Source organism: Panthera pardus, unplaced genomic scaffold (assembly GCF_024362965.1).
Source record: "Panthera pardus isolate Hobbes unplaced genomic scaffold, ASM2436296v1 HiC_scaffold_24, whole genome shotgun sequence".
Classification (NCBI taxonomy): Eukaryota; Metazoa; Chordata; class Mammalia; order Carnivora; family Felidae; genus Panthera; species Panthera pardus.
In genome coordinates, this window is record NW_026526810.1 from 2955169 (window position 1) to 2982276 (window position 27108).

At 44.7% G+C, this 27108-nt stretch overlaps 1 protein-coding gene across 5 annotated transcripts in view; it reads left to right on the forward strand.

Moving 5' to 3' along the window:
* SV2B (synaptic vesicle glycoprotein 2B) overlaps nucleotides 1-27108 on the forward strand; it is a 220326-nt gene that overhangs the window by 149653 nt on the left and 43565 nt on the right. For all 5 annotated transcript variants that reach the window (XM_053888751.1, XM_019460175.2, XM_019460174.2 and 2 more), the window contains exons 3-4: nucleotides 20758-20938; nucleotides 21278-21429. In XM_053888751.1, the coding sequence (XP_053744726.1) occupies nucleotides 20758-20938; nucleotides 21278-21429 (333 nt within the window). The remainder of the gene's footprint in view (nucleotides 1-20757; nucleotides 20939-21277; nucleotides 21430-27108) is intronic.

A 27108-nucleotide genomic window follows, 5' to 3' on the forward strand; every position in this document is an offset into this window, starting at 1 on the left:
CATTTGAGTGTTTTGAAAAATTGAGATTTTTATATAGAGCTTTAAAGTATTTCTGCTATAAGCACCATTTTTTGTGTAATTTATGCAAGGAAGGAAACAGAGGGCCCAGGCAAAGAAGACAACCCCTCTTTAAGAGATTTACACCTTTCCACAGCTGGTTGTATTTATTATAAGATAATTGAATTCATAGCAAAGTGTTGGCTATTACAAAGCTGACAAGTAAATGCAATTTTTTGGTAATAAATATACAATGAATAAAAAGAATTTCCTATATAACCAACCAACCCACCAGCCAAACAACCATCCAAAAAACCGGCATCATGTTCTCAAGATTAAGGTGTTTTTTTCCCCCACAATTAACCATTGGGGTTAAGAAAAAAAATCTTACAAGGAGAACTTCTTGCAAAGAAAACCCTCACTTTCATGATGTGGGATCCAGATTAAGTATGGATTTAGCTTTGAGTGGGATGCTTTTCCACTTGTCTACAGCTGTGTCCGTTTTTGTGTTTTTCCACTTACTCCTACATCAGAGGATAGTGCCTACCTCGATCTCAAAGCACTTGTGTCAATGACTTCAAATTATTAACTGCTGATTCAAACTTATGGATCCTGGGCTTTACTCTGATTTTAATCTAGATTGAATCAAAGGTATTTGGAACTTATGCATGTGTAGTTTTTAGTTTTACTTGGAATAAATGGCATTGTCTGGAGAGAGAGGGAGATAGAAAGAGAGACAGAGACAGAGAGAGGAAGGAGAGGGCAACAGAGGATGGCGTTTACCCCCTGGGGTTGCTGGGGGAATTAAATGGAATCACCCATGCTAACCATGCAACTCAGGAGAGGCACACAGTAGGTGCTTGGTCAGTATTCACCTTGCTCCTCCGATCCATCTGCAAAACCGATGTTTTAGCTTCTGACTTGTTTTAACCTTGGCTAGGGCAAGGATATCTCAGCCAATTCTTTCTACTGTCCTTGCAGAACATCTCCTTCGGCAATGAGACCTTCCAAGACTTGAAGGATTTTTTTTGCCACTACAGTTATATGCACACTCCTTGAGACCTTGTAAATAAAAGATGTTTGGTAACTATCACCTTATTAATTATCAGAATAAAAATGTTGTGGTTATTTATTTATATTGACCTACCTGTATTTATGTTTATATTTGCCCCCATCATGGAAAACTTCAGCAAACTTAAAAAAGATCATAAGGCTGTTAATCCACATATTTGAAAATGTGATCCCCAGACCATGGAAAAAACAACAGGAATGAATGAGGGCAATTTCTAAGTAGACTGGTGTGTTTACTGGGAATGGAGGAGAAGTTTCAGGGTTGGGCATAGGCTAGATAGATAAGTAGTCCATTCCCTGTAAAAGGATATGAAGCGGGGCGCCTGGGTGGCGCAGTCGGTTAAGCGTCCGACTTCAGCCAGGTCACGATCTCACGGTCCGTGAGTTCGAGCCCCGCGTCAGGCTCTGGGCTGATGGCTCGGAGCCTGGAGCCTGCTTCCGATTCTGTGTCTCCCTCTCTCTCTGCCCCTCCCCCGTTCATGCTCTGTCTCTCTCTGTCCCAAAAATAAATTAAAAACGTTGAAAAAAAATAATAAAAAAAAAAAAGGATATGAAGCCTTTGATGTGAGTGCCCCAATCAAGGGGAGCCTGGAATGGATCTCTCATGGCATCTTAATGGGCTTTGTTCTGGCTCTATATTGCTGAATACCAAACAAACACACCAAAACCTTCACACCATTTTCTTTGCTAATGAACCTGCAGTCTTGGCAGACATCTGGCCTCTGCTCCACTTGGCATTACCTGGGGCAACTGGAGGGTGGAACTAGAATCATCCGAAGGCTTACTCACACACTTCTGGTGCCAAGGCTGGGAAGACACAAACATCTGGGGGCTGCTTATGTTATATGATCTCTCTGTGCCAACAAGGCAGCCTTCAAAGCAGCTAGATTTCATACTTGCTGGCTCAGGGTGGCCAACATGCATTTCCTGGAAGAGAAAGATAAGCAAAAGCCATATTGTTTTTTTTTCTTCTTAAGTTTTTATTTAAATTTCAGTCGGTTAACATACAATGTAATACTAGCTTCAGGCATACAATATGGTGATTCAACACTTCATACATCCCCTGGTGGCTCCTCAGGACAAGTGCACTCCTTAGTCCCCCGTCACCTATTTCACCCACCTCCCCACCCACCTGCATGCTGGTAACCAGCAGTTTGTTCTCTGTAGTTAAGAATCTATATCTTGGTTTGCTTCTCTCTTCTCTCCCCGCCCCCTCCCCGCCCCTGCTTCCTCATTTGTTTTGTTTCTTAAATTCCACATATGGGTGAAATCATGTGGTATATGTCTTTCTCTGACTGACTCATTTCGCTTAGCATGACTCTCTAGCTCCATCCGTGTCATTGCAAATGACGAAATTTCACTCTTTTTATGGCTGAGTAGTTGTATTCCATTGTATGTATATACCACTGATTCAAAGGGATATATGTACCCCAATGTATATTGCAGCACTATCTCCAAGAGCCTAATTACGGACACAGCCCAAGTGTCCATCGATGGATGAATGGATAAAGGAAATACATAGATACACATATACAAAGCCATATTGTTTTTTGTGACGAAGTCTGAGAAGGCAGGCAGTGTTACTTTCTCTACATTCTATTTGTTGAGGCCATCATAAAGACCTTTCCCATTTCAACAGGGAGGGGAAATAGTCTCTATCTCCTGATTCAGAAGTGACAGGGTTCTGGACAGAGGGGTGCAATGGGACCAGAAATATTGCTTTAGCCATTTTGTGCAGTACAATCAGCGACCGATCTTATTTGGAACTGGTCCTCTGGATGGCCCTTCTTAATGGCATGCATTATTGCCATTTTGCTCTAGATAATTCTTTGCTCTGGGGCTCTGTCCTGGGCATTCAAAGCTATTGAGCAGCACCCCAGGCCCCCACCCCACCAGATGCCAGAAGCACCCAGCTCCCAGTTGTGACCACCAAAAATGTCTCCAGATGGTGCCAGATGTTCCCGGGGTGGAGGGGGAGGGTGGAAATCAGCTCTAGTGGAGAACCACTTCTAGATGAGCATTCTCAGCCCTGGCTGCCCATGACATCATCCAAGGAGCTGTTAAAAAAACAAAACCAAAAACAAGAACAAAAAAAATAGGCCCTGCTCTAGAATAATTAAGTCAGAGTATCTCTGGGTGTGGTGTGGGCATAGGCATTTGTTCACGGCTCCCTTGTGATTCTGTGGTGTAGCCGGGTTCGAGAACTAGGTATTCTACAGAGACCCAGTAAGAGCTGCTGAGATGTCAGTGGTTTTGCTTACTATGCTGTGTAGGAACTGTCCCCCAAAGGCTTCCTTCTCATGTTGGTGACGATGGCTGGGACATTTGCACACACCTTGACCAGCATGAAAAAAATGGGGTTGTGTCCAAAAATCAGATTTACTTTTGCACAGCGCTTTACAGATTTTCAGTGGTTTTCATGGATACTCTGAATTTTAAATGACCCTGTGAGATGGTCAGAGTGATAATCCCTGGTTTGCACGATGAGGGAGATGTTGTCAGAGACCTTAAGTGATTGCATGCTGGCCTGCCGTTCAGTTCCTAATGTTGTTCTCTTGTCCCGTGTCGACACTCACTGCCACCGGTGCTCACCGTGGGCTACTTCATAGTGATGAGGCTGGGAGGTTATTTTCTCATGGACAGATTTATTCATAGAAACCCAAAGGAGAATCGTGATTTCCCAGTGCCTGCTACAACCTCTGTTACCTTCCTTCTCATTTAAAAGTCAATTACAGTAATTCCACTATCACCACCAAGGGCTATAATTTGATAAGCTCTTCCCTTGCAACCATTCTGTATTAGGCATTTTTTTATTTGACCTTCCTCAATATTGTAACAGCCTGCAAGGGAAGCTTTATTTTCTCCCATTTTACAGATGGGAAAAGTTAGGCTCACAGAGGTTAAAGTAACTTGTCAAAAGTAGTTAGAGATACATCTAGGATTTGAAACCAATTATGTCTGACTTCAAAGGCTTAACTTCAAAGGTTTCTCCTCTCACTTGGCTGCCGCATCCATGAAAGTTGTTTCTAGGTGCCCATTAACCCTTTTTTTTTTAAGTTTATTTATTTATTTTGAGAGAGACAGAGTGAGTGGGGGAAGGGGAGAGAGAGAGGGAGAGAGAGAGAGAGAGAGAGAGAGAATCCTGAGCAAGCTCCACACTTTCAGTGTAGAGCCTGGCGTGGGCCCAAACCCACGAAACCTGACCTGAGCTGGTCAGAGATCATGAGATCATGACCTGAGCTGAAATCGAGAGTCAGACGCTTAACCGACTGAGCCACCCAGGCGCCCCTAGGTGCCCATTAACCTTAAGCAACCTTTTATGTGAAACGTATCACTCCAATAAGAGGCAGTTGCAAGGCAACTGGGCCCCCACTGGAGTGCAGGGTAGGGTGCAGCCCATCTCTGTAGGTGAGAGAAGGATGTAGTCCATGTCCCAGGCAGCTAGACCAGAAAGGCAGGGTGATGATTTTACTGGGATCCACAGCAGTTCCGGAGGCAGAGACTGTCGGCCGAGAATAGGCTGTCCAGAGATTGAAGAGCAATACCGCCCTCCTCCTGTATCGGGCCATGTAAGGGGTCCCAAGGAATGATCCATCACCCTGTATGGACCAGAGCAGCAGAAGCTAAAAGGACTCCCCATATCCCCACGGCCAAGAATCATGTCAGAGGTGGAGCTCATAACTGCTCAGCTAAAATGGTCCTTGGTAGGCCAGTGGATGTAAAAATCCCTCTTTATAAGTCTTGTGCAGCCAAGCCCAGCTGAACTGATTTTCACTTTGCAAAAGATCAGTTTTGTTTCCAGAAAAAGTCTCAGATAGTAGCAGGGCAGGGAGGAGGGAAGGGAGGGTCAGATAGATAGTCCTGGGAATGTAACAGCCGTTGACATGCCCCATGGGGCCCACTGAACAGACTGAATGTGAACACCTTCCCCTCCAATGGGGGCCAGCTGGGGCTGCTCACATGTGCAGAGTGAGCATTTTTTGTTTCACTGCTGGAATTTTTGCTGACTCAGAGATGGGCATCAATCTCTGCTATGGATGTGCAGGAAATGACCCAGTGAAGTTTCATCCTTTCCTTGGCCTCTCTGCCTCACCTCTCTTGGGCCCCCGAAAGGGAAGTGTTGTCCTTGAAAGGAGATGTGATAACAAATTATAAGGCATGAGCCATTAATTACAACAGTATACAGTCATCTAATACTAGAGGTGAAAGGGATGAAGGATGGCTCCTAGCATGCCCTTGGTTTCCAATTGGAGGAAACCAAGCCCCAAGAGGAAGTGAGTTGGTCGAGGTCATATACTCTGAGATTGGGACCTAGGACCCCTGCCTACTGGCACAGAGCTCTTGCCTCTACACCAAGTAATCTTGCCTTTTGGTCTTAAGGAAGACTATACAAATCAATCAGATGATCTTTTCTCTGTATGACTTCTTTTTTAGGAGGCAGTATGTGTTTAGGATACACTCAGTTGCCGATAGCAATGACTTTGAATCATAGAGATGTTTATTGTTTACTTATCAAGAATTCCCTGACTAGGTGGTCCCGGGATGGGTTAGTGCTCCATTGATGTCAGGGCGTAAGGTCGGGCATCTCTGTCATTCTCCTTCCCTTTTCCTCATGGTCACAAGGTGATCACTGTAGCTCTAAGCTCTGTATCCTCCCGTAATGGCTTTCCCAGCAGAAAGTAAGAAGGATGGTGGCAAGGAAGTGCTTCTTCTGCTCTTATTAGGCGCAAAAATATTGCCCAGAAACCTCTGATAACTCCTTGAATAAATCCCTGGCAAGAGGAATTGGATGGAGATGACCATCTTAAGTTAGCTATGATCCACCCTCTAGGGTTGAGTATGTATGTAGAGGGACAATTGCTCTGAGACTATTTTAATACCGAAACAAAAACCAAGGTTTCCTTAATAGGGAAGGAGAAGGAAAAAGTTTTGTGGGGAATGTGGCCAACAGACTCTACCATGTGCGTAAGTGCTGTAAAGGCAGATGGTGCGGTTATACATCGTGGCTACACCATTAACTGCCTCTATCACTGCAGACAAGTCACTTAACCGCCCTGAACCTTGGCTTCTTTATCTATAAGATTACGATATTATTAGTACTTACCTTACAGAACCACTGTGAGGATTAAATAAAACAATGCAATAAGTAAAGACTTATCACAGTGCCCCATAAGGACCCAATAAATATGAACTTGCTTTGTGTATTCTTTATTTTATATAATAACTCTAAGGAATCAATTATTTGTTGGCTGACTCATTGCTGAATGACATACAGGTCTTTTTCTCATGGAGCTAACATTTTAGGGGAAGGAGACAATAAATAAGGTGGTTCTGCTGATCTCCACTCCTCCACTGGCAGGAACAAAGGGGGCTCCAGAGCTCACTGAGCTCTCGGTACGCCCTCCGATACTTCTTTCTCTCCCGACACTACCAGCCTTGCCCACAAAATTGGTCTCAAAACCATCAGAACTAATTCTGTTATGCCCTTTATCACTCTCTGTGTTGGTCACTATGAGGCGGTCCATATCTCCCAAGCCTTTCTTATCACCTGGATTTGCAGCCCCATACAACATTGCCCATCCCTTTCCTCCCCTCTTCTCTCAATGTCATCCACCTTCTTGCTGTAGCTGAAATGCATCCTCCTGAAGTCTTAGATGGCAGCTGTTTTCTCTCTCACACTCCACACCTCTCGTACCATTGCTCTTCCATACTTCTCCCTGAAATTTCCAGACCATTCTCCCTTCCTCCTCCCTACACATCCCATGTTTAATCTGTCATTGGGGTGCATTGCCTCCTGCCTATTCTCATAGTCATCTAGTGATCTCTATTTCATCCCCTCATTCCTGGAGGATCTTAGTCCGAGGTCCACTGTCACACTCCAAAACTATTTCTGTTATAATTCTTGGTAATTTCAGTAAGTGCTTTCCAATATCCCGGTTTGTCATTTGTCGAGACCCTCTCCAGTGACACCCCCCACCTCAAGTACTTACCCTTCCGGTCTTACCCAGGTCTTATCATGACTGGTAACTCCAACCCCTTCACAACCCCTAATGTCAAGCACCCTTTCTTCTGTCTTCAGCTCACTCTGCCTAGTTCTCCCTCCCCACTCCCCCCAGCTGTTCAGCCTCAGGGACACCTTCAGCCATTGGTCTGTCTGTCACCACCCTCTTGTCCTCACCACATTTTTCACTGAGCTTAAACTCTGTGGACCAGAATCATCCCCATTCCCTGTGTACACCATCAACTTCCATGTACATCTTTTACTTTGCTGTGTTACCCAAATCTGGTCACCTCAAACTCATCATCAGCCAGTCCCCAGACCCTGGAACTGAACATGGGCTGATGAGATGCACACAGTGCTGTCCACTGGCCTCACTTTAAATTCATGATCAGCAACCTCGAGGGGCCCTTTGTGCTGCCAGCTGTCATCCTCCATTTCCGTGAACTGCTTACTTTCCCCTGCCCCTTGATGACTCTTCTGTTCCTTATCCATTGCTTCCAATTCCCAGAATCTCCTCCCCATCCTCGCCCTTACTGCAAAGAACTCATTCCTCTTTCGCTGCAGAAACAGAAACCAGAAAAGAAGTCCCACGGCTCTGACCACCATGCCTACCCTGCTAATTGCCTCTGTTTTTACCTTATTCCAGTTGCCGTGGAGGAGGCTTAGTGTGACCTGTCCCTTCTCACACCAGATGCCCATTCCTCCTCACTTCCCCAGGACACTTCTTTCATAATTATCACCTTCTCCTCCTGATCTCTTTTTCTACCTGTATGGAACCCTCCCATCAGCGCACAAACATATAATTTCTCTCATCTTGACCCTACGTGTATCTTTTCTATTCCCTTTTTGGTAAAATTCACTGAATCCAGTTCCTCATTTCTCATTCTCACTGGAACATCTGGGAGTGAGATTCAGTCCCTGCCATTTCATAAAACTGTGCTTGTCTAGATCACTAGTGGTCCCACTTGGCCAATCCAGTGGCCCAATCTTGGTCCTCAGCTTTCTTGACCTGTCAGCAGAACCTGTAACAGTGTACCCCTTCCTCCTTCTTGATACACATTCTTTATTGGACCTGTAGCTACCACAGTCTTCTAACTTTCCTGCTGCTTGTCCCCTGCTGGTCCTTCCCAGTCTCCATTGCTGGCTTCTTATCATGTTTTTGACCCTTAACCATTGGAACATTTCAGTGTTCAGTCCTGGAATCTCTTCTCTATTGCCCTTCCTTTGGGGATCTCTTTGTCTCTGCTTTAAATGCCATCTATTCGCTTGACCCTACCTTGAAAACATATCCAGAATCCAGCCACTGCCTACCATTTCCACTGCTCCCCACCACCCTGGCCCACCCCATTGGCATCACTCACTTGGAATATATGTAATGGTCTTCTAACTGGCCTAAATGATTCCACCTTTGGAAGGAGAGTCACTGTGACTGGGTGGTCAGGGAAGGGCTCTCAGAGCCTAGGGCTGGAGTATAAGAAGGAGCCACCCATGCAAAGATATGAATAAAGACTATACTAAGTAGGACAAAAAGCAAACAGTGTGAAGATTCTGGGGTGAGAAAGAACACAGATCATCACTACCCAGGGGGTAATGGATGCGTGATAAAAAGGCAAATAGCAACTTAGGACAAATTGTCAAAGGAATAGAAAAATTAAGAGATCTGAACCATGGGAAACATTTTAATAAAGATGTGAATACTCACATTCCTAATATACTACTAAAACCTGCACTGCTCTCTGTCACATGGAGTTCTCAAACAGTGGATGAAAATAATTGCTTTGCCAGTAACGTGTTTTAAAAAGCAAAGAATTTTATTTAGAAATCCAGATTTCTGATGCTTTTTGAAATTGTAGAAATAGCATCTATATTCTACAACACAGCAATTGGCTAAAGTTGGGTATGGCTGCTCCCTTTAGGTGGGCACGTATTTCCGAGTCTCTGCCATTCCTTACAAGGTATGTCTGGGTAGCTTCACTCCTTTCCCTGCCTGGCCCTTGTAGGTGCAACCCTGAGGCCAGGAGGTGAAAAGATTTTATCATTTTGGATATTGAGAAGGATTCATAAGACTCCACTGAGTATGGTCAAATAAGGCTTTTATTTAAAGGCAAAGGCCACGGTGGAGCAATGGAAGATCATATAGGTAAGCATTGGGGATTCAAGAGACATCCAGGCACAGTCTATCCAGGGTCCTTCTTATTCCCATATAGACCTATCTCTAGATTAAACCACCAAGGTCTGTGCAAGAAATTTTCACTCTGGGAGAGCTAAGATAGAAGTTCCCACAGGGACTTTCATGTCCCTTTGGTCTTACGATCAAGCCCTGACCGACCAGTGATACCACCGAAAATCATTAGTAAACAAACTGGCCCCAGGGTTGCCAGGGGAGTTTCAGACTTTAAACAGCACCTCATAAATACCACTGCCCTTATCTTGCCCAGAAGTCAGAGCCAATATCCAGGTGTCTCTAAAGATAAACATAGATCTTTTCCAGTCTGGCTGCAAATCAAGTCTATCCTAATAAAGAAGATAATGTGCTTTGAAGACAAGGTAGCCCACTTTGGTATAGAGACATTGTACCAAAAAGGCAGCTGAGTTCTGGAAGATCATGGGTTTGACTTCTGCCAATAACCAGCTGCATCACCTTCTGGTCCCTTGGGGTGAAGCTCAGCCCCGCTCCCGCCCCACTGGCCATCTGCTTGTTGTAAGACAGCCAAGTACAGCTATCAGCCTCTTTCCACTTACCGGCTTGCCGGAGTTCTTGCCGTGTCTCCTCTCTGGCCCTTGCCCTGATCCACCCCTTCTCCTTTATTTCTACCTCTTTATTTCTGATAGACTGAGTCTTTTGAAAGCACAGGGCAAGGATTTATTTATCTTTATGCCGCTTTTCCGGGTTCACCGACATGCGGAGAACGGGGCTTAGCAAATTTCCTTGTGAAGACTTTGGTTTCCTCTCCTGCTCTTTTATCAACCATTCCCGTCTCAGACTCTGGCTCTTGGCTGTACTGTCCATGACTGGCCTTATTGTGGTTCCTCTGAACGGGTCCACCCTCTAGAAACCACCACAATGGCAGTCCCGACTTTTTCTTTAGTGGAATGGCCGAGGGATCACCCAGTCTCACTGGGTAATGATCACATCTGAGATGCCCACAGTACATACCTCCCTTCACTGGCTTTGGCCCAGGTGACACCCTCTGTCACCTGCCTCACCTCCTCTCACCTGCTGTGGGAGGTGTCCAGAGGGAAGCTTTGCTTTTCTAAGAGATTTCTAGTGTGGTCATATGTGAACAAGGCAATTTCAAGATTCTCACAGTATTCTCAGGAATTTTTTTTTTTTTTGAGAGAGAGAGATAGAGAGCAAGCAGAGGAGGGGCAGAGAGAGAGAGAGAGAGAGGGAGAGAGAGAATCCCAAGCAGGCTCTGCACTGCCAGTGCAGAGCCTGACTTGGGGCTCAAACTCCTGAACTGTGAGACCATAACGTGAGCCAGAACCAAGAGTCGGATGCCTACCCAACTGAGCCACCTGGGCGCCCCTGTCAGGAAATACTTTTTGAGGCCTCTTGTGTCCAGTGTGAGAGAAGATTAAGGGAAGTGACAAGTACCACTGCCCCAGGGCTAGTGGACAGAAACCTCACCAGTGACCTGATTCCTTTCTGTTACAGTTGCTCCCACCATGGCTGTGGGCCTGTCTTCTACTCACCAAAGACATGGCCTCGTCTGCTCACAGGTTCATGGCTTGACCCAGAATATTGCATGTGGCTTAAGCTTGATTACACACTGCTGGGAGGGTGAAGTCTCCAGGCTGCCTTGCAGCGTCTTTATTTCCCATAAGTATGGTTGGAGAGAGAACCCTTCCCTGATTTAAGGTGCTACCCTTATGCTATGTTGCTGAAGCAAGGGACTTCTGTCCCCCAGACCCCCCAGTCTGTCTGCAGACTTCCATCTCTGGACGTGTTAGGCACACGCAGAACCTAGAACTTCAGAAGTGGTAATTCTACTCTTCCATAGGGTTGGGGCTTCTCCTGAGCTGAGGGGCCAGACCTGAGGGGGTGTGTTGAATCCTCAGGCAGAGTGACAAAGGCCTTATCCAACCCAGGTGTCCTTGATTGGTACTGGTGTGTCTTTTCTTGTGGGTTTCTCCATACATTGATGAGTCAGTCACTCAACTGTAAGCCCGGATTTCTTCCATCAGATATCAGAAAACTTTATTAGCTATTTTTAAATTGTGGTCAGAGAGGAAAACTCTTAACTTCAGTTTCTTCATCTGTTCATCTTTAATTTTTTTTAATGTTTATTTATGTTTGAGAGAGAGAGATAGAGAGAGAGAGGGGCAGAGAGAGAGGGAGAGAGAGAATCCCAAACAGGCCCCGCACTGTCAGCGCAGAGCCAGATGTGGGGCTTGAACCCAAGAACTGAGCCAAAATCAAGAGTTGGATGCTTAACCGGCTGAGCCACCCAGGTGCCCCCCTTCATCTGTTAAATAAAGATATTAATAATTCCCTCACATGGTTGGAATGACAAACTGAAATTATTACATATGTCACCTGGTGTAGTACTTAGGACACAGTAGGAGCTAAACAGATACTGGTTCCTTTGCCCCTTCCTTTTTCCTCTGCCCATTTATTTCTAAGTATCTTGTGTGACAGTTAGGAAAGAGTCTCAGCTTTCAATAGATTAGGAAAGTGAACCTACCTCCAAAGATTCATTCACTTGAGTTTATTGGACACATAAAGTACTAGAAAAGTCCAACACAGTAATTGCCAGATTGTTTTCCACTTGACAAGTTGTTCAAGCCAAACCTTTTTGGTGCCAAGTACCTGGATCCAAAAGAAAGCATTTACTCATCCCAGAAGTTTCCAAGCATCCAGATGTCATATACACACAGTGCTTGGCTGACTTAACCTAACACATCTGATTTCATGGAGGTGTGCAAACAGATACCCTGATGTCCTTCTGTGACTTAATACCAAAGTGAGACTTCACTAGGGGGTTCCTGCATATGTTAAATCTTTATCAAATTTACCTCCCAGACCCTAGTCTAAGACAATATTGCCCTTCAAGGAGGTATATTTGGTTGAATAATAAAGAAATGGAAAGGAAATCGTTCATTTGGGAGGTGCTCCTTTTGATCCCTGCAAAGTATACGTGTACAGTCCAACAAATAAGTTGTTGTACAGAAAGGGAGCTCAGAAGCCTCCCAGGATAATTAATGCATTTAATTTCTATGTATTCAAGCAAAAAAAAAAAAAAAGAGTTCAAAATGGCTTCTTAGTCCTTGGTTCATTGTACACTTCGCCCTGCTGCCTCGGATGCTCAGAGAGTATATTCTGTTTACATGAAAAGCATCTCTAGAGGTGGCAAGAGTGTGATATGTACCAGCTCTCTGGAAGGAAATTTGGCCACAAACTCATTGATTCTGTTTGACCTCATAGTTTCGTTTCTTGGAATCAATTCTGAGCAAATGACCAGCAACACAGACAGAGACATATGTACAAACATGTTCTTTGTAGGGATATTTATCAAATGGAAAAGTAGGTTATGAGACTTCCAATACAGAACAATCTCAACCATATAAATGCAGTGTGTAGTTGTATGTGTACAAATAGAAATACAAAGACAGAAACATGCTAACAACAGCTTTGGGTGGGCAGCATGATGGAGGGTTTTTGCCTCCACTTTTATACAGTTTTGGGTGTGTGTGTGTGTGTGTGTTTGTATTTTGCATATTTTTCTATTGTGATTATGAATTATTTTATTTATTTCTGGAACAAATATTAATGGAGTGCTTCCTATGTGCCAAACTCTGAGCTGGGTGCTAGAGACGTAGAGAATTTCACTCAAACAAAACCAACACAATCCCTTCCTCCAGGAGTTGACAGATGTTGAACAAATACATGTATAAGAGCAAACAGACATATGTGATAGGGAAGAAGGAAGAATATATTGCAGAAATACCAGCAGAGAGGACAGAATTGCATTTGGAACAGGGGCTAGGGAACTATAACCTGTTTTTGTTTTTACATATTTTTAAAAATGTTTTATTTATTTTGAGAGAGAGAGAGAGAGCAAGAGAGCATGAGAAGGGGAGTGGCAGAGACAGAGGGAGATAGAGAATCCCAAGCAGCCTCTGTACTGTCAGCACAGAGCCCAACACAGGGCTCGAACTCAGGAACCGAGAAATCATGACCTTAGCCAAGATCAAGAGCCCAATGCTCAACCAACTGAGCCACCCAGGTGCCCCTGTTTTTACGTTTTTAAAGGACTGTAAAGAAAAATAGGAAGAAGAAGAAGATGTTAAAGAGCTATAGGACATTTGCAAAGTAAACTATTTTTACAAGAGAAATGTTTTTTTTCTCTGCCCCTTGACAGAAAAAGTTTGCTGAGTCCTACTTGGGAACATCAGGAGGCCTCTCTAAGGAGATGGCAATAAATCTGGGCACTTACCCACGAGTTAGCAAAAAGAAAAAAAAAATTCCCAACAAAGTCTTATTAGAGGAAACTCGGAAAATGTTTTAGTTAAAAAAAGCTTTTTTATTGGGAATCTGGCTCCTTCTGCAGGTAAGGAGGGAGGTACATTTAAAGGGCATGCTACTATAAATAAGTTTCTTCTGCCAGTCTATGTCCTTTTACCTCAAATGCCTTTAATATATGGTGGGTTTGACTTTAAAATACCGCCAGCTTATTTTCATGTATCTGATCCCGTGGCTTTCTTAGGTCACAGCCAGTTCCACGCTGCACCACTCCGAACGACAATCGCAACTTGTATTAATTGTGCATTTACTTCTGTGCCAGGCGTCCTGCTAGGTACTCTCCTTCCACTGTGCCATGCAACCCTAACAACTCCACAGGATGAGCACATTATCTGACTTTCACAAAGAAGGAGCAACTATCAGAGAAGCCGAATGGGTCGCCCGTGGTCATGCTGCGGGTAATTCGTGAAGCCAGGGCTAAGAGCTGGCTCATCTCACTTTCAAGACGGGGCTCTTTCTCTTATGGCACCTGTCGGTGCGGGCCCCTCCTTCTTCCATGAAGGCCTAATTCATTTCCTGTGTGGTGTTCTCACTATTAAGAGCCCTTCTCGCTCTACCACATTCCCCTCCTTTTGCCTCCATTCCCCCAACTCTGCAAGTAGCCATCGTGGTTTTTAATTTCCTTAAAACCTCAGTGTATTTGGCGGCAGATTTTCTTAATATGCCACTGAGCTTGTTGAGTGGAACTGAAGGGCGATACTCTCTAGCCTTCTAGCTAGTCCCTTATCTGCTGCGTGCTAAAGTAATTTTTGATAACTCCATTGCATTTCAATTTTCCAAATTTATTGTCTTAATTTCCTCTGCTAAAGACAGATTTTAAATGGGTTTAATAGCACAGCCATTTCAGAGGCATCGTTAATTTTCTATTTCTCTTCTCTGTGGATCAGCCCTTCTTCCGTCCATTTCTTCCCCGTCATAGCCTCCCAAAAAAGTGCAGGGGAGGAAAATCTTCCCTCCGCCCTCCCTGGCTGGAAGCCCTGTGAATTAAAGTGACAAAAGACAGATTAACAAGAGGAAAGCAGCTTATTAGCATGTACAATACACGCACACACACAGAAGCACTCCAAAGGGATGGTTAGGACTTCGCCTTAGCATTTTCCCAAAGGACAATACATTTGTAGAGAAGGAACAAGTCCCAGGGGAAGGCAAGAAAGCCTTCCAGGGCTGGCAAATGGTGCAAACTAATGGAAGATAAGGTTGTTGCAGTAAGGTTTGTTATGTTGATGCCTCTTGGTGCTGTCCCTGAGCTGGTAAGAGTCTATGGTGATTACAATCCCAAACCCATTTTTTAGGCAAATGTGAGGGAGGGCACAGAGCTCTCTTTTGGAGTCTGCTGTTTCTCAGCTGTCATCAGCTCAAAATAACCCTTCAACCAAAGTGGCATATTTTGGGGGCAGCATATCTTGACCGCTACCACAGCATTTTGAGAAACGTTTCTTATTCTTTCTAGTTCCTCCTTTTGCTGCGGACAGTGGGTAGCAAAAGCACCAGGCTCGGAGCCAGGAGACCAGAGGTGTGGTGCCAGCAGGTTCTGGGCCAGCAGGGAACTTCCAGAAGAGTCACTGACCTTATCTGGGGCTTGGAGTCCTCATCTACTAAAGCTGAGTTGCTGGAGTCAATATCCAATCTCTGAGATGCATCAATTTGCTGATGTGTCTGGATCGGTCAGGGCGTGGTCAGCAGACAGACATCGTAGTGGTTATTGGAACAGAGAGAATTTAATATAAAGAATTATTAGCTGGGTGAGTGAAATGTGTTTATAAAATGTACCGAGATAGTGAATGCAGGGAGCAGGTACCACCGTGGGACTGGGGGAGTAAAGTAAAGAGATCTGCATTATTGTAACTGCAGAGCTCAGAGAAGGAAACCTGAGGAGCCATAACTCAGATCTCTGGGACCCTGCCTGGCCGGTGTTGGTGTGGGAGGGGAGGAAAGGGCAGGATGTGGCTGGTTCAGCTAATTGCATTCAGTGGCTCCTGTGGAAAGGCATTGCTGCTTCCTGCTGATGGATGCTGGGGTGGAATTTACAGGAGCAGAAACCTCCGGTCCCTTCTTCTTGCTCCAGCCTTTCAGCCTCTCTCTCTAGTGCCCCCTATTGGCAGAGGCCCAGCAGGGACTGTCTGGCAGAGCATAGGTGTTTGTGGACAAAGTAGGAGCTGGAAGGGTGGCTTTGGGGCTGAGTGACAATAGCTTAATAAGTGGCACAATGCTCATCGCTGAGATTTCACACTGCTAGTCTAAAAGCTACTTTTGACCACTGGCCAAAGTCTGGTCTGTAGACATGTTTTGTGTGGCATTCACAATAGTTTACTTAAACATTTGTGTCTGGGCTTATTTAAAAAGATTTTTTTAATGTTTACTTATTTATTTTGAGAGAGAGAGAGAGAGAGAGAATGAGCAGGGGAGGGGCAGAGCAGGTGAGGGGCAGAGAAACAAGGAGAGAGAATCCCAAGGAGGCTCTTCACTGTCAGCACAAAGCCCGATGTGGAGCTTGAACTCACGAACCGTGAGATCATGACCTGAGCTGAAATCAAGAGTCGGACACTTAACCGATTGAGCCACCCAGGCGCCCCTATCTGGGTTTATTTTTTAAATCTGAATATGTTCTTCCTGGGAAATCCATACACTTTCATTATTCATGATTTATATTTAAAAAAAAAAATGAATAGGAAGGCAGTTTGGAAACCAGTGATCAGTTTACACATATGGTGGTAGGGCCCTTAGAGGGTGTGAGAATATTCTCCCAAATCTCACAACCAGTGAATGAGATTTTGTGGTTCTAAGGCCAGGATTCTCCTCACTGCCCGTCAGTGTGCTCCCAGGAGGATGGGTGAGCTCTGGTCTCCCACTCCTCAAAGTGTGGTCCTCGGATCAGCAACACTAATCTTGTCAGAAATGCAGAATGTCAGGCCCTGCCCCAGACTTACTGAATCATACCTGATTTTTTTTAATTAAAAAAATTGTTTTAATGTTTATTTTTGAGAGAGAGAGAGGGAAAGACAGAGACAGAGAGAGACAGAGACAGAGTGTGAGCCGGGGAGGGGCAGAGACAGAGGGAGACACAGAATCCAAAGCAGGCTCCAGGCTCTGAGCTGTCAGCACAGAGCCCTATGCAGGGCTTGAACCCACGAACTGTGAGATCATGACCTGAGCTGAGGTCAGATGCTTAACTCACTGAGCTGCCCAGGTGCCCCTGAGTCAGTATTTGATTTTACTGCGATCCCGTCATGCTTTCCGTGTGCACAGTAGCATCTGAGACATGCCGAAGATAGCTTTATAGAACAAAGAGAAGCAAACATTAATTGGATGTTACTGTTTTCCTTTGGGGTAGGGCCAGAGTATGAAGTGTACAGGTGGGTTCTCAGCAAGTCTCCTGACAATTATTCTGATTTCCCTCCTCCTTTCCTCCCAATTTATAGGCCCCCACACACGATGCAAACAGCTACATGCACACATATAACCACATGTGCATGCATGCCTACATGATATGCATTCTCTCTTCCTCTCTCTCTCTCTCTCTCTCTCTCTCTCTCTCTCACACACACACACACACACACACACACACACACACACACTCACTCATGAGCCATTATCATGTGGCCTCTGTTCTCCCCCGCCCGGCCCGAATCCCTCACCTCGTTCCCCGCTGTACACTGTGCTCTACTCACACTGATCTACTTGGACACAGTTGCCCGAACATATCAGGTGCCCCCTTCGCCTCCTCAGTCTTGTGCGCATGCTGCCTGCCACTGCCTGTGATTCACACGCCCAATGACCAAGATGGAAACCTGGCCATCAGCTCAACGTCTGGCTCTTAGAAGCCTTCCCACGTTGAGTAAGGTGTATTCAGGCTGCACTCATTCTCTGTGTTTGTATGATACCCAACACACACCTTTCATGGAACATCCTTTCTCACTAGGAGATAATCGTATGATTTATGGTTTATCTCCTTGAAAGGAAGGAACCTTGCCCCACTTAGCAAGCAGTTCTGAGGAGGAGCAAACAAGGAAGGAAGAAACTAATACAGAGCTAGTAAGTCTGACCGATGCTTATCTGTAAAGAACAATAAAGCGTAGTGGTTAAACATCGACTCTGAGGTTGGGATTCCCAGATCAAAATCTTGGTACTTCTGCTAGTTGTCTGACCTTCCGGAACTACTTTAGCTCTCTGCAAATCAGTTTTCTTCCCTATAAAACAGTAATGGTATCTGTGGGGTTGTTGTGAACCCCACAACAACTACGCCAGTAGTTAAAAGGGGATCAGCTACGCCAGTAAAATGCTTTGCATGAAGCCTGGCTGGTGGTGAGCGCTCACTCTTGCGTTTGCCAGCTGGGTACTATGATGTGATACGTTAGGCTCTTATGATCTATTGCTGTATAACCTGTGGGCTTAAAGCACCCATAGCATTTCCTTTGCAATTTGGGCAGGACTCTCCTCCTCCCTCCCTCCCTTCCTTCCTTACAACATCTGCTCTTTATTCCAAAACATTTATTGACCAGGTATCATGAGAGAACCACAAGGCATTTGTTGGCTGAATGAGATATTGGAAATTCTTGACAAGAAGTTGTGCTGAGGCCAACGCAGTTTGGAAGCTGAACAGACCTAACTTGGAAAAAGATGTTCCCTCTCTGCTCTTATCTGGAAGTCCTAAATTACCAAGTACAAGGGCTTGTGTAAAACTCCATTCTAAGTTGGGCCAGTGGTGATAGCCCAGCAGTCTACCTGGAAGGTGGGGGGAAGGGTGGGGCATCTCAGGTGTGGGGCTCCTGAACGTGGCAATTATGTTAGGTGGGTTACCTAAGTCAGAGGAAGCAGAACCCAGTTCTTTCCTGGTGAGAACCTGGTTGGGCATGGATGGAGTTTGGGTCTTTTCCAATTGGTTAAGGTACTGGATGCTAATTGGAAATTAGCGTGGGGGCCAGGATCTCAGGACCAGGCACAAGGAAGTTATGTGGACTGGAAAGACCAGGTGAAAGTATCAGGGAGGCTGCAGGCTGACCCTCACTTGGGCTTGTGTGGTGGGATTCTGGGGTCATAGCCACAGAAGATGGTTTTAAGATACCCTCATGGTGAGTAAGGCAGTTCTGTTGGACATAGCTCACAATGGCTAAGAACTGAGCAAGATTAAGTCTACAGGGAACCAGATGATGGCGATCCTTAGCTGCTCGGGTCTGGGGAACAGATACACTCATAGTCTAGCAGAGCATACTGACGGACACATCATTTCCATACGGCATGACATATACTGTGAGTTGGGTTTGCAGTCTTGACTCATTTTCTGAAACACACGTGTGGGTGACTTAATATTAGTGGGAAATTGCTCGCTACATTTTCTGGGCTTTGGGCTGGGGACTGGTGAAATAGGGAGGAGGAGTTATCCTCATTCTGTTACTCGTCTGTGGATCCTCCGAGTGTACAGAGAAATGGCAGATTTAGGAACACAGGCTTGGCAACTTACCCTAGACATCCCCATGGTTGATTTCCTTTAGGTCTTTGCCTAAATGTCCTGTCTCAATGAGAGCTTCCTGAACCATCTTATTTAAAATCTCCACCTCCCACCCTGGCTCTCCTGGTTCCCTTCCTTCCCATTATTTTTCTCTATGACTCTTATCAGCCACCTACCAACTGTATATTTTACTCATTTATTATTTCTTTTCCCCAATTGGAACGTAAGCTCTACGAAGGCCAAGATTTTCAGGTGTTTGTACCTCACTGTATGCCCAGTAACTAAAAGAATGCTTACCTAATAATAGGCATTTAATATATACTGTAGACTCATAGGCATATTTCACGAAGTAACAGCATATACAGAAACGTAAAAGGAAATAGCATCTTCCATGGCTTTGAGGTGTGTAAAGGCTGAAAGTGACAATACAGGTGAGTGAAAATAATCTTAATGAACACCATTGACAACACCAAAGCTATCATTTCTTTTCATCTCATGGAATAAAATGATAAAAGAAAGAACTCTGTCATGGGGAAGATAAGACAGAGCGTAGTTAAATCTCTCCTTTTGGGGACCAGCCTTCAAGTTAATCAGCTAATTGAAGCTCTTTGCTTTCTGTCGGCCCTTCCTGGCACACACCTGCAGAAATAAAGCATCTGCAGATCCAGAAGCTTCCTTTCTGTGAAAGACAGTTTGTGTTCACCATTTGGTTTCCAGTCAAGGCCGGGTGAAAGGATACTTATGTAATCTCTATTCCATATTTTGACTTTGTGAAGGATGGTCTGCAAAGTTTCCTTCACAGGTGTGGTAAATCACATCAGGACTTAGCACAGGCATTGATAATTAGTAAGCCCTCAATATTTAGTAGGAAGACATTATCCACATGCTTCTGGGGATGTGCCATGACCATGAAGATGCTGACTTTCATTGCAATACCATAAACATGTCAATAGCAATATATTTATAGGATATCTTAAATTAACCGATCTTATTATTAGAAGGGAAGTAAAGTTACATGTGTTAAAGAAAGGATGCTCATTGCTGGGCTCTTATTATCCTAAGAAATCTGAACATTGGTTGTAGCTTGGTGATGGTCTTTTTTGGGGGGAATAATAACATAGCCAGTCTTATGGCTAGTTGGCATTTTTCACTCACACCCTTTTCTTCCTTCCCATGTTCCTTATACCCTTTTGGTCACACTTTCCCCTTGAAATTCTCTCTTTAAACATAACCCTGCAGGTAAGGATTTTTATCACACAGTCCGTCCTTCCTTCCTTCCTTCCTTCCTTCCTTCCTTCCTTCCTTCCTTTCTCTTTCTTTTTCTTTTTTTCTTTCTTTCTTTCTCTTTCTTTCTTTCTTTCTTTCTTGCTTGCTTGCTTAAAAATAAAATGACAGCACTACCTTCTGCGGATTATGCCTCTAAAAGAGTCATCTTCAAGAAGGGTACATCAGACCCAGCTATGGTTGATCTATTTTAGTATGTGCACATATGTGGCAACCTGTGAGGCTAGTTTTTCAAATGGCATTCCTAAGAATTTGAATTCATACAGCACTTCTAATTTGCCACGAACATCTGTTATAGTCCACCTTTTATGTCTGTGACGCAGACTCTCTAGAACACATAAAAAGGGGCACTGGATTTTCTAGAACATTTCATGGTTTCTAATGTCTTGTCTTTTCTCTCCACCCTGTCTTCTCTTTCCCCCCACCTTGCAGGGGTGATAGTCTACCTAGGAATGATGGCGGGGGCCTTCGTGCTGGGGGGCCTGGCCGATAAGCTGGGGAGGAAGAGAGTCCTCAGCATGTCTCTGGCCCTCAACGCCTCCTTCGCCTCTCTCTCCTCCTTCGTGCAGGGATATGGAGCCTTCCTCTTCTGCCGACTCCTCTCAGGCATAGGGTACGCAAACGCAGGGCTTTGCTGGACCCTCATAGACCAGTGTTCCATCCATCCTGGCACTATAGCTCCGAGTGGTACTTCTGGAAAACCTTGGACTGGGTTTTGTGTTTGACTTCCAAGATAGTACATTAAAGCTGAACCTTAGAAAGGGGTTAGGTTGTAAAGTCAGTATATAAGGTCAAAATAACCTGATACTGGCCTCACTTTAGCCAGTCTTTCAAATTCACTGGGTTACTTTACCACAGAACTTACGGGTGGGGTGTAAGGTGACTAGGTTTCTGCTAAGCCCATTTTTAGTGTATGACTTGATTCTTTCTTTTTGGCGTTTTCTTTTTGCAGGATTGGGGGTGCTCTGCCCATTGTTTTTGCCTATTTTTCTGAATTCTTGTCTCGGGAGAAGCGAGGAGAACACCTCAGTTGGCTGGGCATCTTCTGGATGACGGGGGGCATTTATGCATCTGCCATGGCCTGGAGCATCATTCCACACTATGGTGAGTGCACTGCCTTCAAAAAGCCCAGGGATCCTTGTCACTATGGCACCTGCATCCAACAACATTTGCCGTCCTCAACCTTATTCCACAAGCTCACACACAGTTCCTGTGTGTGACCTTGATCTCTCTATAGAACTTCCAACGCTGGAAGACACATCACTAATTTCAGTACACACAGCTTTCTGGATAGAATACAATCTGTCCTTCCTGCCTCCCTCCCTCTCTCCTTCCTTCTTTTCTTCGTTCTATTTGAAAGAATTTCAACCTTTATCTCCCCAGCCCCCCTCCCCCTAGCAAGTTAGGCTTTGATAACCCCATTCTATAGATTCCATAACAAAAGCAAGAGAAGTTGGTGACTTAGCCAAGGTCACGTCCTGGCATGACCTTGAATCCTGGTGCTCTGCCTGCCCCCTGCTCCCATGCGGTACTCTTGTATACTCTCCATTCTAGTGCCTGCCGTCACTCTTGTTTGGCTGCAGAAGTGGGGCAGCCCTTACAGACAAGGTCTTCGATTCAGCTGGGACAATTTTATTATCCTGGATAATTGCAAAAACCAGATTCTCTGGACAGAGACCTGGCAGTGTTTACTTTCACAATTGGTTTTGTTAAGAGTAAAGTAGGAAGAACGCAGCAGTTTTGATTTCGATTATGTCTTTTAAGCATCCTGGGCAATAAATACCATCAGCGTCCTTAAAATTGTTTTCGGTAAACCCCTGATGATGGGTGAGACTGTGCCATCATTTAGAATCCTGCAGAACTATATGGGTAGCAGAGAACTGCCTGAAACTAACCAACACTTCCCTAGCCATTCACCTCCTTGGTGTCCTTGTTTGAAATCTCATCCTCTTTGTGTGTTCTGAGGTGATGGAAGCTCTTGTATATCTTTTTAAGAAGTTCCGGTATAGACACTGCCTACCCTATTAGTTAAGGTGATTCTGGATTCATTACCCTGGTAATCTGATAAATCCTAAAATCTCATTGTTTTAACATAACAGAAGTTTCTCCCTCTTGTAAAATAGGGCTGATATTCCTGATGTGCAGGGGGCTCTGTTCCATCAGCAATATTGGGGCTCAGACTCTTTCCAGCGTGTGATTGCACCGTCTGTAACACGTGGCTTAAAGTCTGCTTGGGGAAAGAGTATGGGCGATTGTACGTGCGTGGTTTTGAAGGGCCAACAGCCCTCTCTGCTTCCATCCCATTGGCCCCAAATCTGTAACGTGATCACCAATACTGCAAAGGACACTTGGCGATGCAATCTCACCGTGTGCCCGGCAAGTGGAGGAAGCGGGTTTGTGAACGTGGAATCTTTGCCACATCTCGTCTTTGAGAACCCACTGGATTTTCGTATAAGAAATAGAAACAGGAATAATGAAATCAAGGGATGAAGGGTTTTCCAGAGAATTCTGTCACCAGAAGCAGTTCTCCATCATTTTAGATACAAAATCATATTACTCCTAATATCATTTCTGCACTTTGCCTTTCACGCAAACACATACTTTAATGACCCGTATACTATAGTGTTGGTTACATGGGTCAGAGGAATTGCTTCCCCTCCCCGCCAATTCTTGCTATAGTATCATTAACACTGTTAACTCATCCCCATGTGTGAGCTCTAAGAAACTATTTCCACATTTAAATTAAGTAAACAATCTTTTTTTTTTTTTTTTTTTTTTTTTTTTATGGAGGGGAGGCATGTAGGGACAAATAAAACCTGCATAAGAGCTGAGCCAAAGTAGTGATGCTGTGTGGTTGCGGCCAAGTCACTTCATCTCGTCCAGCCGTGGTTCCTTCACCTAGAAGGCGGAGAGGGAAGGAAGTAAGAGCCATAGAGATCCGTGCTTCTCATTCAGTAATAACTAGGATGCAAAGGGCAGTGCTGAGAATATGTTTAAAATGCTTCTCGTCCTCGAGCTAGCTTCCATCCCAGCAGCACCAACAAGGTCACCCTCCCATTTGCACACTGCTTGTTCCACCAAGGAAGTTCCCCCCGCGCACCTGACCAGGGAGCTTCTGATTGGTTCAGCTTAGGTCATGAGCCCACCTCAGCCAATCACGACACCCCAGAGATGCTGGGTCCTGATTGGTTTCCGGATACTTTTCCCTCCTCTCCGGCATGGGGGGCGGAGTCAGTGCCCCCCAGACCCGGTGTCTGCATTATTATGACCGAGCCCACAGCTTGTGGGGTGTTGTGAGAGGGGCTACCCACAATGGTCCCTGCACGGTGCATCGCTTTTTCACTTTGCTTTACGTGTACAAGCACACACTGATGTCTGGGGGTCTGGTTGCTAAGGAAGCAATACTAGGATTCGAGTTGGGAGCGTGTTGACCAAGTCTGAATGGGATGCCCATGGCGGAGGGGCCACATAGCTGCTGGCTGGCCGCTGCTGGCTGACATCAGGGCTCCTGGTGAAATATTTTACCCCAAACGGACAGGATGTGTTTCCTGTTCGCAGGCTTGTATGAAATCTGTGACTTTTATAGTCCCTTTTTAACATACAAGCCTCTGGGATGATTATGCTTCATTGAAACAAGCATTAACTGGGGCGGGGAGCCCACGCTAGGAACATGGGAGACTAGAATGACCTTATCACAGGAGTGATTATTTACCTTAAGCCTCATTTTACCGGGACCAGATGTCCTGTCCACAGTGAACCAGACATTTGATGATGTTTCTCAATGTGCCTAAGACATTAATCCTCTCACACCCCTCCCCTGAGCAGGGACACACGCCAGGGGAACTAAAGAAAGGAGACTCATGTTTGTGTTCGGCTTGTGCAACCCACTTAATTGCTTTTGCAGGAATGAAGTGATGGGAGGTCTTGGCACCAGGAACTCGGGCGACTGAGTCATTGAGAAAGAAGATTACAAAACTCAGAATGTTTTCCTGGGAATTCATGGGCACAGTCCAGAAAAAAAAATATGAATATATTATGGAAGATGAATTCCCATTGTAGTCAGCACCACCAGCTGTTTGTGAAATCATGACGGAGGGCAAGCTAAAAGATCAGTAACCAGAACAATCCCTGTCTCCAAATTAATAGTTGCTACATATATTTGGAAGCAGTTCACTGTTTAAGTTTATTTAATTTAAGGTCCCAAAGATCTGCCTAATGAACGTGATAAATGCAGGTTAGTAAAGCCACCATAAAAACCATAGAGGCATAAAGGAATAATGGATTTTAGATAATTTACACATATTTTCATAAAGAAAAAAGTTTGTCTTGGGCAGAATGCTTTAGAAACACACCTGCTTCTGCTCTCCTTCCCTCATTGTCCACCTGAGTTTCACTCCTGTGTAGTTTTGATCAACTTGACTTCTAATGACTCCAGACTGGCTTTTGGACATGAGCTGCAAATGTGTAAATATGACTATGGTTTTATCTTCCCCTTTCTAGTGTTGCTCTCAGGAGGAAGGAAAAGCTTTTTAATTAAAATTAAAGCACACAAACCCCAGGGACAGCATGCTGTGCAAAACAGAGATTTGGTTCCCGTTGAGAAAGTTGGATGAAGTGTGTATTGTGTGACCAAATGTGTCACGGTGGTTTCAGTCCCTCTTTCCCCCCCAACCTGGGATTCCGTCTGGCTCGTCCTTTAATTGCTCCAAGTAGGAAGAATCCGCAGAAACAGCAGTGCAAGTAGACCGAGTTGAAGCACAATGAGAGGAATAGAGCATTCAAGACATTCACTGCCCACCACGGAGTTGGCCATATGGTGTATTCTGAAGTGTAAACATACCTCATTTTATTGCACTGCATTTTACTGTGCTTCACAGATAGTAAATGGAGTAGATACTTTGTGTCCCAGCAATGATTACCCTCCGAACTTGAGAAATCAATATATTCGTTTATACAGTTCTGTCTTAAAAATATGCTGTTGGAGTGTCTTCAAAGCTGCTCTGAGTGGCATGAGAAAACCAATCTATTTTATAACGTTGGATTTTTTTAAAAAAATTTTTAATGTTTATTTTTGAGAGAGAGACAGAGCATCAGGTGGGGGGCGGGGGGGGGGACTGCGGGGAGAGAAACTGAATCCAAAGCAGGCTCCAGGCTCCAAGCTGTCAGCACAGAGCCCGACACAGGGCTCAAACCCACAGGCAGCAAGATCATGACATGAGACGAAGTCGGATGCCTAACTGACTGAACCACCCAGGTGCCCCTAACCTTGGATTTTTTTTTTTTAAAGCAATTCTTTTGCTGATCTTTGCTGATATTCACCTATTTCAGTCAACAACTTCGGCACTAAGTATCATGTAGCTATTTCCAAACAAATCAAATCTACCCTCAAAGCAGATGAATGATTATTGGTTGCCAGAAGCTTTTGTACACAGCAAATCTGTGATGATAGTGTTACCTGCATTCTGCAGCTGTGAAAACCCACCAACACAGTAATGATGTGAGAAAGCCAGGATTTATACTCTGATTTATGTGACTACAAATGTCTAGGCTCTTTCCTCTGTGCTACCATTCCTGAAAAGAGGGACTTTTGCGACCCATGGGCACATTTGAAATAATGTTTTGTAGATCCCGAAGCAATTTCTAAAAATGAATTTTAGAGTGCTTTCAATAACCAATGCTGAGTAGGAGCTAGTCTCTCCATTTCAGTGATGATAGAATTCATTTGAATTTGGAAGCCCCATCTCTTTAAAATTAAAAAAAAAAAAGTAATATAGGCATACCTTGGAGATATTAGGAGTTCAGTTTCAGACTGCTGCAATAAAGCAAATATCAGAGTAAAGTGAGTCAAGTGAATTATTTGGCTTCCAGTGCATACAGCAGTTATGTTTATACCAAATTATACTCTAATAAGGGCACAGTAGCATTATGTCTAAAAAATGTACACATCCTAATTAAAAAAATACTTTACTGCTGAAAACATGCTCACCATCTCCTGAGCTTATGGCAAATCATCACAGATCACAGAGCCCCGTTACAAATATGGTAATAATGGAACGTTTGAAATATTTCTAGAATTACCAAGGCCTGACACAGGCACACAAAGTGAGTGGATGCTGATGGGAAAATGGTGTCAGTAGATTTGCTCAACACGGGGTGGCCACAAACCTGCAATTTGCAAAAACCACAGTATCTGTGGAGCACGATACAACGGGGTGTGCCCGTATTATGACTGACGGTGTTTTTCAAAGTGTGGGTCCTGAAATCCTTTGCGTTAGAATCACCCGGAGCTGGTATTGCCCTTTGACCTGGGTAAGAGGGATCCCCAGGGTCATGTAAGGCCCTGATCTGGCTCTCCTTCAGCCATACCCCTTCCTATAAGGCAAGGGGTCCCTGAAGAGTGATCACCCTCCTACCACATCATGCTCTGGTGCTCAGAACCCAGGAATTCCCACTAAACTCAAGGAATCATGACAAGGGCACTCATTCTCATTGTGGTGGAGCGAGATTTGTTCACGTGGGTCAACGCAAGGCCCCTCACTCTGTGGGAGGGGCTAGGAGAAGGAAAGGAAAGGAATCCTGCAAGGGTAGGTCGGGGCACCTTTTTTGTCAAGGCCAGGGAATAGAACATCTGTTATTTAACAGTTTGTTTAACTTAAGTTTTTTAGAAGTTCATTTATTTATTTTGAGAAAGAGAGAAAAAATGAGTGGGGGAGGGGCAGGGAGAGAGGCGGGGTGGAAAGAGAGGATCCCCAGCAGGGTCCGCGCTGTCAGTGGCGTTAAATT